This window comes from Sinocyclocheilus rhinocerous, unplaced genomic scaffold, assembly GCF_001515625.1.
Source record: "Sinocyclocheilus rhinocerous isolate Xijiao unplaced genomic scaffold, SAMN03320098_v1.1 scaffold887, whole genome shotgun sequence".
In the NCBI taxonomy this organism is placed as follows: domain Eukaryota; kingdom Metazoa; phylum Chordata; class Actinopteri; order Cypriniformes; family Cyprinidae; genus Sinocyclocheilus; species Sinocyclocheilus rhinocerous.
Window position 1 is genome coordinate 1,596,549 of NW_015634028.1, and position 13,759 is coordinate 1,610,307.

At 34.9% G+C, this 13,759-nt stretch overlaps 1 protein-coding gene across 2 annotated transcripts in view; it reads left to right on the forward strand.

Moving 5' to 3' along the window:
- The first annotated feature begins 1,919 nt into the window (after positions 1–1,919).
- galnt5 (polypeptide N-acetylgalactosaminyltransferase 5) overlaps positions 1,920–13,759 on the forward strand; it is a 27,341-nt gene continuing 15,501 nt past the window's right edge. The window contains exons 1-10 of one of the 2 annotated variants that reach the window (XM_016559106.1): positions 1,920–3,476; positions 3,537–3,805; positions 3,930–4,096; positions 6,129–6,248; positions 6,400–6,535; positions 6,750–6,869; positions 9,486–9,603; positions 9,883–10,212; positions 10,620–10,700; positions 10,812–10,952. In XM_016559106.1, coding sequence (XP_016414592.1) covers positions 2,781–3,476; positions 3,537–3,805; positions 3,930–4,096; positions 6,129–6,248; positions 6,400–6,535; positions 6,750–6,869; positions 9,486–9,603; positions 9,883–10,212; positions 10,620–10,700; positions 10,812–10,952 — 2,178 coding nt within the window. In that variant the 5' untranslated portion in view covers positions 1,920–2,780. Of the gene's footprint in view, positions 3,806–3,929; positions 4,097–6,128; positions 6,249–6,399; positions 6,536–6,749; positions 6,870–9,485; positions 9,604–9,882; positions 10,213–10,619; positions 10,701–10,811; positions 10,953–13,759 lie in introns of both variants that reach the window. The other variant, XM_016559105.1, reaches the window with a different exon arrangement.

Here is a 13,759-nt window from a genome sequence, read left to right on the forward strand (position 1 = left end):
GTCTGGATCCAGAACACCTGAGAAGAGATGATGCAAACCCCTCAGAGGACCTCAGATGAAGCCAACCCTGAAACAACATAAACTACCAAATTTTGCTACAAGTTTGATTGCAACATATAATCATTGCTGTTAATAGTGTTCATCGTCTGTTTCATTACGTCATTAACTGAATTTTACCACACATTTCTGCCATCAAATTTGACGTCACCACTGACAAGCTACTACTAAATATAATGTAGAAACTTAATTTTGCAACGATTTGTATCGTGAAAAGTGCTATACAAATAAACTTGAATTGAATTGAATTGAATATTTCCATTTTTGCTTGATTTTGTAATGTATTTATAAGAATAGTTAATCACATACACATACATCACATACACATACATCTGCACATATTATGATTGAGAGAGATGTTGAGAGGATTGCTTCCTCAACTTTCACAAGCAGCTGAGGTGCCATGTGCTTGTGCACATTCAGGTCCTTGTGTGTGTCTTCATGCTTGTAAGGATAAGGTGCATATTAGGATAAGGTTATGGTGATTTTGAATGTTTTACATAGAAACAACACTGATGTTTTAATATGACAACGTAATATGATGGTTTGGTTATATTTGTGATCCACAATGGTACAATGATGCCTTAAGTTGCGGGGGTTTTCAAACCTGTCCTGGTGGACCCCCAGCCCTGCACATTTTGTATGTCTCCTTTATCAGACACACCAAATTTAGGTCTTGCAGTCTCTACTAATGAGCTGATGAGTTGAATCAGGTGTGTTAGATGAGGGAGATACACAAACTGTGCAAGGCTGGGGGTCCTCCAGGACAGGTTTGAAATCCCCTGCAACAGCTGGATATGAAATTTACTTTTTATTAAATATGAGATGTGAAATGCATTAAAAACTATAAATCTGGTTGGTTTAGTTTTGGTTAAAGAAAATTATGTTTTCAATAAATATATTTCTTTTTTTCTGCATGAAAATGTCAAATGTTTCAATTTGTCCATTGTGGTACAATGTTGCCCATGTGGCAACAAACTTTTAATAAAGCAATACATTTAAAAATTATGAAAATGCTTATTGATATTGTGTCCAATTTTAAGCAGGAAAAATATCACAAATAATTTTTCCTTTGATATCATATTGCGTACCATAAATGTTTTTATTGTGTGTTTACAATTTGTTTATTTACTTTTTATTGCTATTTACTTTTTATTTATATTATCTATGCTCCCATATTAAATAAATAAATGAGTAACATTTCACCTAAACTTCAGCATCTTTTTTGTTTCTCCTCACAGGTTGTGTGTGTACACCTGTACTGCCTATTCTAGAGGAACTAACAGACAAGGCAGTCAGGTATTGCCTATTGCAACAAAACAGGTTAGACCAGACTCAATCTAAATACCAGTCTTTCAGAGTCTTTACAGTCTTTCAACAGACTACACAGATATAAATATCTTAAAATGTTCCACTTTATATACTGTTAAAAAAATGTGGTTTGGTACAGTTGGTACAGTTAATGTGTCATATAGTAATAGTGTGATACTTTGAAATATGCAACTGAACGATCCATGACACTGGGCATATTATTTACACGATGAATCTAAAGTTTGGACACTTGACCCTTTTATTTATTTTTAAATGGATGAGTTGAAGTTGGGTGAGAGAATGCCCAGGGCCAGAGACAAGAACAAGTCTATATTATTAAAATATATATTATATTTATATATATTATAACATAAAATATATATTATTATTATTATTGTTGTTGTTGTTATTGTATTAATCATGACAATTTTGTATTTATTTATTTAACGTTTTAAATTAGTGTGTCTAAGTTAACTCTAACCACACCCTGATCGGGAATTCATTTCTTAGTGCGTCCAAAATATCGCTCTAAATATTGACACGTCGTCATAAGTGTGGGTACGTGTAAAACAGGGCAGGTCTGATGTACAAAACGCCAGCAGGAACTACGGATTTAAAGTAGAATGTCTAACACCCAGTGGAAGACATGAACACAATTGTGTGTATGTGCTCAGAACAAGTATCACCAGAGAACTGTCGAGGTGAACCTTTCGGAATGAAGAAAACATTCGAGAGGACCGGAGCAGCACGTGTGTGATGACAAACTTTGCGACGCCGATCTCACGAGGAACTTTAACTCGACTGTTTCAGAAAGTCATTTGAATCGAAAGCTCTAATATTGTGGATCAGGGTCTAATATGCCTTTGAGTGTAAAACCGCGGAAGTTTGCCTGGACAGCAGAGTTTAGTTTAGTCGAAATGTTGCCACGCAGTCGTTTTTGAGTTCGGAATGCCCTTTTGTGGATACATTCACACACTCGGCGTTTTGCATTGACAGCATTCACTAACAAGTTTGTGTGCACTCAAATTGTTTATTTACAGCAGTCGCGAGGGGAATGAACATCGTCTGTAAATCCAGGTAATTCACAATCAAATCCCGTTTTTATTATCGCGATAGCTTAAGTAACTCCTGTAACCACAGCGACAGAGTGGTTTCATTTTAGTTCTGCTGTTCATTTCGTGCAATTTTCGTGGGTTCTCTACTATGTTGTTAAAATCTGATTCCATTTTAAGCCGCTGCGTTTGTTCCTTCTTGGCCAACATATTTAACAGAAATCATATCTCTGTTTCTAATTTGTTTGCGACTTCTTAATTTCAGGTAGTCACCTCAGTTTTAGAATGTGGAATTACTCTTTCAGTACTGAACTGAGCGTGAACTGAAAAGACTTGGAAAGACTTTGTAGCATTAAAATAATGAGGTTTAGGAAGTATTTAAGAGGCAGTGGGAGGGTCTTGGCTTTTGTGTTTATCGCATCTGTAATCTGGCTCCTTTTTGACATCGCAGCACTGCGGATATCCATCGATGAAGCGAATCAGGATCTCAAAGAGAGAGAGATTGTACTAAAACAGGGAAGGAGGAAAGACAATGTAGAGGATGTGCTCAAACATCCACTGCAAAAAGTAAACATAGACAAGAGGGATTTGTTTAAAAATAGCAACCGGTTTGAAAGGAAAGTTGATCAGGTTTACAGAAAGTGGCCAAAGGCGAGACCAGAAAATCAAAGCAAATTGAATCTAATTGTGAACTCAAATGTGAACGGAACAATTATTAGCATCCCTGAAAAGATAAAAGAGACAAAAACTGTTATTTATGGCAAAGTGAGCAATATAACTGCAAACATAAACAAAATAAAAGCTGCTGTTAATGGACAGACGGAAGCAAATCTGCATGTTAAGGCACATTTACTTACTGCCCTGCCTGCTGTCCAGGAGAAAACGCATCCTTCTGTGCTCAAAGAAAAGAGTGTGAAAAAAGTACATCACATTAATGACACACTAGCCATGTCGCAAAATGAAGTACGTGTAGATGTTGGTTTACAAAAGAACTTGAGTAATGAATTGCTGAAACCAGCAGAGAGTGATAAACCGAAGAACATTCTTGACCATACAGTGAAACATGTCAGTACTTTCAACAAAACGAAACCAGATATTATTCAAAAACTAAGTGAACTGAAGGACCCAGCAGAGGAGGCATTACAAGTACTGCACTCTACAAGTGTGCAGGTGAGGAGGTCAGGAGGGCATCATAAGATTATTGCCCTAGATGTGACAGACAGGCCCAGAGATCCCAGGGCTGTGGGACAGTTTGGACAGCCTGCAAGTGTTCCCAGAGATAAAGAACTGGAGAGTCGAAGACGCTGGAGTGAAGGATTTTTTAATGTATTCCTGAGTGAACAGATACCAATAGACAGAGCCATCCCAGACACCAGACCTCGAATGTGAGTGTGAACCATAATTCATTTTGTTGTAGTCCTGCAGGTCATGGCAAATTTTATGTTATAGTAAGAACATGTACCACTGATACAGTATATGTGTAACAACTCCATATCCTGTGTTGTTTAGATGTTCAGAAAACCTTGTGCATGATGACCTGCCCAGTACCAGTGTGATCTTCTGTTTTGTGGATGAGGTTTGGTCCACTCTGCTGCGCTCGGTGCACAGTGTGCTCAACAGGTCTCCTCCACACCTGCTGAAAGAGATCATTCTGGTGGATGACTGCAGCACCAAAGGTAGGGCTGGACAATAATTCAATATCAATATGTATCGCAATATAATTTTTTTCAATAACGGTGATATGATTTTTTAAAACATTTCCGATATTTCGATATACATTACCAGTGTTTCCCATACATTGATTTGTTTGTGGCGTTTGACTTTGTTGAATAAACATAAGCACTGCACGTTTCAAAATCAAAACACGTGCGGGTGTTTTATATGAATGTATCTCTGAAGGGAAAGGACTGTCTTCAGAAAAGTTTCGATGGCTTTTTCATTTTATCTGATAAAGAAGCGTTCATGAGCGGAGCTGCTTTGATTACAGCCATTACTGGAGAAACCGCTAGTTCTTCCGCTCTCAAAGCGCCTCCTGCTGGCAGACAATCAGTTTGCATTTTCAATAAGCCCGTCTCCAGCAACATGTTTTTGTTGTAGCTCTTTTTTTTTCTGCAGCAACTCAGAGCATTTTTCATACTCTTTATACTGACTAAAGCACATTTGTTTCCATCTATAAGAATAATCAGCCTACACTACCATTCAAAAGTTTTTGAACAGTAAGCTTTTTAATGTTTTTTTTATTTTTAAGAATTCTCTTCTGCTCACCGAGCTTGCATTTATTTGATCCAAAGGTCAGCATTTATCTGAAATAAAAAGCTTTTGTAACATTATACACTATTCCGTTCAAAAGCTTGGAGTCAGTATGATTTCTTTTTTTTTTTCTTTCTTTCTTTTTTTTGGGGGGGGAAAGAAATTATAGAAATGAATACTTTTATAGTATTTAGCAAGGATGCTTTAAATTGATCAAAAGTGATGATAAAGACATTTATAATGGAAGGCTAAATACAAATAAAAGTTGAACATTAATTTATTTGTGCTGGGGTATTTTTCTAAAATATTATATGGTTTTATATGAAGTGTCATAGACTTGCCAAATTAATTTTTCATAAGTTTGTTAGACAGACATCTGTTGTGGGCGTTCTTGGCAGTTATTACGAGGCTTTTTAAAATAGTGTTCATATCGATATCGGCATTATATCGTATCGACTGAAATTAAGAAATGTATCGTGATATAAATTTTGGCCATATCGTCCAGCCCTAACCAAAAGTTTGAGGAATTTGCTCACATTTTAAAGAAATTATTTGAATCAAGTGAGTTCATAGACAGGATTCATCTAATAGTTAAAAGCATAAGTTAAAAGCTTTACACATAGTATTGAAATCCATTTTGGTTGATCCAAACTTACAAGTGAGCAGCACTAAATACAGGGGTAAACATGGTCCAAAACAAGCTTATGTTTCACATACATAACAGTAGGTAGTTCATTCTAAGGTACTCCTTTGCTCATTTGAAATTCTGAAAAGTAAATCTTTGTCAAACTGTACTTGCTTAATCTATGACAAAACATATCACAAATCCTAAAATAAAAATATAAGTGTGGATGTCATCATTCATTCTTCAAGAGAATTTTGTTATAATGTGTGATTGGGGGAATTTGAAATTTACATTGAATGCATTCTTGCATTCAAACACTGCTAAATCAAATTAATCGAATGGAACATAGCACAAATGTTGTGAGAATTGTTTTATTGACTGTAATTTGACACCGTATGTAGTATGCTGTCAGCGTGATAAAGAAAGCACCTCTGTTACCAAATATGAAAAAAATAGATTTTTAAATGAGTAAATTTGTGTGGTTGTTGGAGCCTCAATTAATTGTTGTAAAAATAAATTGTACACCTAATGAATTAAAAATAAAGTAAAGTAGACGTTTCTTGATTTTACTATACATTTCTTTCAAAAGGGAAGTTAAAAAGTCTGAACAGGGGATTTTTTAATAAAATAAGATAAATGGTGGGATAAGATAAATAAAATTAAATTAAAGTAAAAAGTTATTATATTGTGATCTTTAAAATCTAAAGAAAATGATTTTTCAAGCATTTTTGCTTTAAAATTGTCATAAAAGAGAGAAAAGTACCTCCAATTTGAAGAAGGATTTTTGAAGGTATGTTAGTCCTCACATTTCTGGATTTTTGTTTCTCCTCTAGACTACCTGAAGGAACAGTTGGATGTTTATATGTCTCAGTTCCCTAAAGTACGAATCATCCGTCTGAAAGAGAGACAAGGCCTAATCAGAGCCAGGATAGCAGGGGCCTCCGCTGCTACAGGTACTGTACACTCACTTTCAATTCAATTCAGTTTAGCGGCAAAACTTCAGTCCATGGATCTGTGCTTAATCTGTTTGGAATATATAGCATAGACATTTCTGTTATTTCTATTATAAACAGTGTTTGGCCTTATTGGTTGTTTTATCTGCAGGTGAAGTGTTGACATTCCTGGACTCTCACGTTGAGTGTAATGTGGGGTGGCTGGAGCCACTGTTAGAAAGAATTTACCTGGACAGCAAAAAAGTGGTCTGTCCTGTTATTGAGGTCATCAGTGATAAGGACATGAGGTAATGAAGTATATTCAGTCATGCATTTAAATAAATATTGTGCTCCCCATTTTGTACAAGGCACAAAGTATACTATGGTGCTACATTACCATAGCACATATCCATGTCCCTATGAGACTCAATATCCCTTCCAATGTATCATTCCTCCACTGCCGCACTGAACCGTTAAAATTTATGCACTACAATGTATTCATTTATTTTTTTGTCTACGCAGTTACATGCTTGTTGATAACTTCCAAAGAGGCATTTTCAGATGGCCGCTGGTGTTTGGCTGGAGTGCGCTACCTCAGGAATATATTAGAAAGAACCAGGTCAAGGATTCAGACCCCATCAGGTTAACATCAACGAAATGGCACACACAATATATATTCATTGCAAGTTGGCCGATCAGATTTGCTGTCTCTTGTAATTTTATGTATAATATTAAGGACATCTTTCAAATTTGTACCATAATGATGAGGTTTGTGATCGCAGTGACTCAGACAACAAAATTATGTTTATTTATTTGTTAAGATTTGTTCTTTGATTAGTTTAGTTGTACTTTTTACAGGTTACAAAGACAACAAGTGTTTTATATTTTAGAGGGTTTTACTGAATCACCCGATTCATTACAAACACAGTCATTCACAAGTTGTATTATCTTCCATTAAAATCTGTATGTCAACAGAAAGAGTTGTTAAACATTAAGTTTCCCCACAAATTACAGCAAATCAGATTATTATTTCCCCTGACTGAACTTGACTTTTATTAAGTTAAAAGAAAAACAACAAATAATTAGGGGTCCAAGCACCAGTCTTCACTCAATTCTGGACACAGCAGCTAGGGATGGTGCTGGCAATAAGTTTTTCCAATTTTATTGGGATAAACAAACAAACGTCGCCATCAGTAGCCAATCAAAACTGAGCACCTTATAACATTATATCTGAATGGCGGACCATCACGAAATTTGGCAGGTTAAAGAAAAAATGCTGAAAATTTACAGCCAATGCATAATGTCTTGTTCTTCATCAGAACAAATTAAAGCATTGCATCACTTGTTCACTAATGTATCCTCTCCAGTAAATGGGTGCCGTCAGTCCAAACAGCTGATAAAAGCATCATAATAATCCACAAGTAATTGGCATGACTCCAGTCCATCAATTGACATCTAGTGAAGTGAAAAGATGTGGGTTGTAATAAACAAATAAATCAAGATGTTTTTAACTTCAAACCCTTGCATTGCATCAGGCTAAAATATGAGTACTCTATTCGTAATTCATAATTTAAAATATATATGTTTTTTACAAACACACTGCTTTTCACTTCACAAGACATTAATTGATGGACTGGAGTGGTGTGGATTACTTGTGGATTATTGTGATGTTTTTATCAGCTATTTGAACTCTCATTCTGACGGCACCCATTCACTGCAGATGATCCATTGGTGAGCAAGGGATATAATGCTAAATGTCTCCAAATCTGTTTCGATGAAGAATCAAACTCATCTACATCTTGGATGGCCTGAAACTAAGTCAATTTTGAGCAAATTTTCATTTTTGGGTGAATTATTGCTTTAACGTGTTTATTAAATTTGGTGAGAATCGCCCACAAGGTTATTCCGTATGTGTGTTTTTGCTTATAACTCTAGAACTATAATGGTTAAAATCAAAATTAATCTCTCTTCCAATTTCTTCAGTGCCTCTGAATCAGTTATTCATGTATTTATTTATTTATGTGTGAAGTTTTCCACCATTTTGAGTTATTTAAAAAAAATTAATTTTCAAACAAAATTGAGTATTCACCATCTTGAGATGCCCCTGACAATCAAAACAATGTTGATAATTTGGTAACACTTTATAAAAAGGTTAATTAGTTAATGATAATTAATACATTAACTAATATTAACTAACAATGAGCAATACATTTGTTACAGTATTTATTAATCTTTGGTAACATTAATTAAAAGTACAACTGTTCATTGTTAGTTCATGTTAGATCAGGTCCAATAATTACCGGTAATATGCACAGATAAAACTTTGGATTTTAATAATGTATTAGTAAATGTTGCAATTAATATGAACTGAGATTAATAAATGCTTTACAAGTATTTTTCATTGTGAGTTAATGTTAACTGATGTAGTTAATTAATGTTAAGAAATGGAACATTATTATAAAATGTTACTGATGTTGCAGACATATAGGCCAATATATTTGTGTCGCCACAAATCTTGTGAATCGCGTTATGTTGTGAATGCAGTGTCCAAAGTTCACAAAGCTTACACATGGACAACTGTTGAGGACATCTGTTAAATTTCATGAATTTGCTCAGAGGGTAACAGCAGTTTCTAAAATATCAACCATTTTATATCAATAGGAATGACAGAGATGAAGGCCGTAATACTAACATTGTCCACCAGAGAGAGCTACAGGAAAAGAAATCATTTTAGTTCTCATAGATTAAAATGTGTAAATTGTTCAATAGGTTGACTATATGATATATTCATGTTACTTTAATATAGTTTGATAGTTTAATATAGTCAATTTACAAAAAAAAAAAAAAGTCTTCATAAAGCTTTACAGTGAAACAAACAAAAAAAGTACTGTGAACAACTGATTCTTATAACAAACCAGGACCGTAACCACCATAGACATTGATCACAATAATTAGAAATGGCCAAATTGTCTCCCCCAATATTTGACATTTTTGCACTGATATGCTGCACTCCATTATGCAAATTAACTATCGAGAATACTATATATAGTAGTTTCAGTATAATGTTAGTTCTAATTATAGGTTATACTGCATTTATGTTGTAAATATGTAAAAAAAAATTAGTAAAAATCTAAATCTAAAACATGCCCCTTTTAGACTTGCGCTCTATTTATTTACTAACTGCTTGTTTTCTTTAAAAAAAAAAAAAAAAAAAACTTAAAGGTGACAGTGTGTTGTTGTTTTTCTTTTCTTGCACAGGTGTCCTGTTATGGCAGGGGGTCTTTTCTCTATAGACAAGAGCTATTTCTATGAGCTGGGGGCATATGACCCAGGCCTGGATGTCTGGGGTGGGGAAAACATGGAAATCTCGTTCAAGGTAAATAAGCCAAATATTCAGACATTTGAACTTTTAATGTACACGCAGTGTTAGGATGGAATGTGAGAGTTAATGAGTCAAAAGCAGACCACTTTTAAGCTTCCCTTCAGTAAATCAAGCTTACATGCATTTTGAGCATTACATACATAGGCTACATTACATACAACAGAATAACAGCTTTTTGTTAGTTTATGGACCTTAAATAAAAAAATACATTTGATATGAGTCTGAAATAATTGTTCCCCAATGGCAGCAGGTAATGTGTTATTTGTGCTGTAGATCTGGATGTGTGGTGGCGAGATTGAAATCATCCCCTGTTCACGTGTCGGCCACATCTTCCGTGGTGATAACCCTTACAAGTTCCCCAAAAACCGTGTGAAGACAGTCGAAAGAAACTTGGCCAGGGTTGCAGAGGTGTGGCTGGATGACTATAAAGAGCTGTTTTATGGCCATGGTTACCACCACCTGCTGGACAAAAGTGTGACTGAGATAGGAAATCTGACAGAACAGATTGAGCTGAGAAAAAAACTCAAGTGTAAAAGCTTTAAATGGTACTTGGAGAATGTCTACCCAGATCTGGATGCCCCTCTGGTCAAAGCAGAAGGACTGGTAGGTAGAAAAAATTTTAACTTTATACCACTATCACTCTGAAAAGATAATTTATTCACTGAATACACCTAATTCTTCTATGTTACTAATCTTACAAACATAACCTCATTCATAAACAAACCTCATTCTTAATTGAGGTATTATCATGAGGTATCTTTCTGGGTAGGTGTGTGTACACATGTGTATGCATATGTGTGGGCATACATATATATTGTATTGTATTATTATTTTTTATTTTATTTTATTTTTTTATTTGATATGTGAATGTATAGTATTATTTGTTAGGATGTATTTTCTATGCCAGTGTCAAAGATGAATTTCTGTTCAGGAAATCTGGACAGACAATAAAGTTAAACTAAACTAAACTAAACTAAAGTGTATTTATTTATTTATTTATTTATTTTCAGATTTTCAGTGTTGGAACCAGAAAATGTTTGGTACTTCACAATGACGTTTTATTATTTGATAAATGTGATCACACAAATAAGGTAAATCCAAATCAGATGTTTTATTCATGTGGATATTCAATTTTGCTGTATAATCTTTCATTGTAAAAACACTGCATCATAAAACTGTTTCTGTTTTCTCATGCCTCGCAGAGTCAACACTTCAGCTACACCTGGTTAAGGATGCTTCGACAGAACACTTCCTGTTTCGCTCCTCGGGAAAAACAGATTATCATGGAACCATGTGACAGCACTAAGCCACATCTCCGCTGGATGCACAAGTCTAAAGGTTTGGTAAGTACAGCGCAAAATCTATTCTCTAGGGATAGTACCATTGATAGGTTCATTAATAAATGGTGTGAACGGTGGGACAGGAAATATTAAATATTATCCCAATATACTCATTTTTACAAATGTTTTAACAGAAATTGGATCACTTGCTTCTCCCATGGTTAATGTTAAGCCTAATTTAAATAAAGGACACTGAACTGACACTTCAGCCCATACATAAACTGTTCTTTGCTTTTAGAACATTTTATGTGAATTTCATTATTGTTGAAGAATTGTTTTTGTCAAAAGCTGTTTTGTTTTAACAATATATGTAGGCAGTAAGGTATGTGTGGTTGTGCATAAGGTGGCAAGAATACGTTTGTGAGCCTTTTAAAAATATCTGTATTTCACTCATGACATGTAGTCTGATCTTTTTTTAACTCCCATTTATAGATAAATGCAATCTGACTACACAATAACACACAAATTTACATTGTATTTACATTAAACACATTGAGTAATGATTCACAGTGCAGGGTGGAGAAAGTAAATGAAACCTTGGATTTAGTAACTTGTAGGTCCTCCTTTAGCAGCAAAACCTCCACATCTACCTTTTGTAGACTTTGGCCCACTTATTTTGGGGATTTCTACAAATCTGTTTCAGTTTATTAATATTGTCTTGATAGTAGGGCTGCATGATTATGACAAAAATAATAATTGTCGATTATTTCCTTGAAATTGTAATTCCAATATTAATTATGATTATCACAATTTACGTTGAATGATGTTTATACCATTGTTTGAAGCAACTGCATGCCATATTTTTATATGAAAAAAACAAGCTGAAAACATTCTAACTGAAAAACTTTTATTGCTTTTCTATAGTATTAAGCCTCAAAGGTCAACTATACATTGGATTGGTTTCTTCTTTAAAAAAAAAAAAAAAAAATATGGTATTATAATGTGAAATTGAAACTAAAATTTTTAAACAATGGAAAAACTCTTAAGATAACCTATAAAAAGAAAAAAAACACATCTTAAGCTCGCAGAATAACATAAGTGGACTTTGAATGATTAATTGCTGCTTTGAACGATTATGTAATTGTGGCATCCGTAATTGTAATCGCGATTAGAAATTCGATTAATTGTGCAGCCCTACTTGATAGCACAGCCCTATTTATGTTATGCCACAGCATCATTCAGCCACTCTTTATTTGGTATTACTTGTGTGATTTGAGTCCTTGTCGTGTTGCATCACCCAGCCTCTCTGAAGCTCATTAACTCCTGACATTCTCCTGTAAAATGTCTTGGTACACCTTATAATAATTTAATAATTATAATTTAATAATTTATGCATTTAGCAGACGCTTTTATCCAAAGCGACTTACAGTGCATTCAGGTTATACATTACCAGTATGTGTGTTCCCGGGGAATCGAACCCACGACCTTTTGCGCTGCTAACACAATGCTCTACCACTGAGCCACAGGAACATATAGAAGGAGGTTCTAAGACGATCAGATACTGTAGTTCCGACCATAAACAATGCTGACCCACTAGGCATCATGTCAAGTCGAGTCACCTTTATTTATATTCAATTCAAATTTATTTGTATAGTGCTTTTCACAATACACATTGTTTCAAAGCAGCTTTACAGAAAATGCATGTATCAAAGCAGAAGTGAATGTTTATTTCACAAATGAACAGTTCAAGATAATGGAATCATGCAGCTAGCTAACATTTTAGGCAGAAGCTAATTGAAGCGATTATTACATGTGTGATTATAATGATTACAATATAGAGAAATTTTGGCAGCTGTGCATGTCGATTCAAGTTGGCGTCGTCTGGGGTCCTCGCAGGGGTCAGCATCATCTCTTCAAATGTGTTGGGGTCATCTGAAGTCTTTCTATGAGGCTGGATTCGCGCATAATCTCTAGTTACCTCGAGATGCGCATCCCGGGGTAGAAACAGAAAAGACTTAGCGTAGCTGCTGTTCATAACGTTTCAAGCTAAAAATATGTTTGTGACTTTTATCTGATCTAACTGGGAACAAGGGTGAGATTGAGATTCATTATGCGAATGCTTGGCTGAAGAGATGTCTTTAATCTAGATTTAAACAGAGAAAGTGTGTTTGAGCCCTGGACATTATCAGGAAGACTATACCAGAGTTTAGGAGCCAGATGGGAAAATGATCTCCCTCCTTTAGTGGACTTACATATCCAAGGTACAACTAAAAGTCCAGAGTTTCGTGACCTTAAAGAGCGTGATGGATTATAGGGCATAAGAAGATCAGTTAAATATACAGGAGCTAAACCATTTAGTGCCTTATAGGTCAGTAGCAATATTTTGAAATCAATATGGAACTTAATAGGTAACCAGTGTAGAGATGATCAAATTGGGGGTAATATGATAATATTTTTTGACCTGGTAAGAACTCTAGCAGCTGTATTTTGGACTACATGTCGCTTGTTTATTGAAGATGCAGGACAACCAGCTAGTAGTGCATTACAGTAATCTAGTCGAGAGGTCATGAATGTATGAACTAGCTTTTCTGCGTCAGAAACAGATAACACGTTCCGTAGCTTAGCAATGTTTCTGAGGTGGAAGAAGGCTGTTTTTGTAACATATGAAATATGATTTTTGAAAGATAAGTCGCTGTCTAATATAACACTCAGGTCTTTAACTGTAGATGATGACATAACAGTACATCCTTCTAATTGCAAATTGTATTCTAAGAGATTCTGTGTGCAGGTTTTTGGTCCAATAAGTAATACCCAGTGGTGGAAAGAGTACTGAAAAAATATACTCAAGTAAAAGTACCATTACCTTCCAA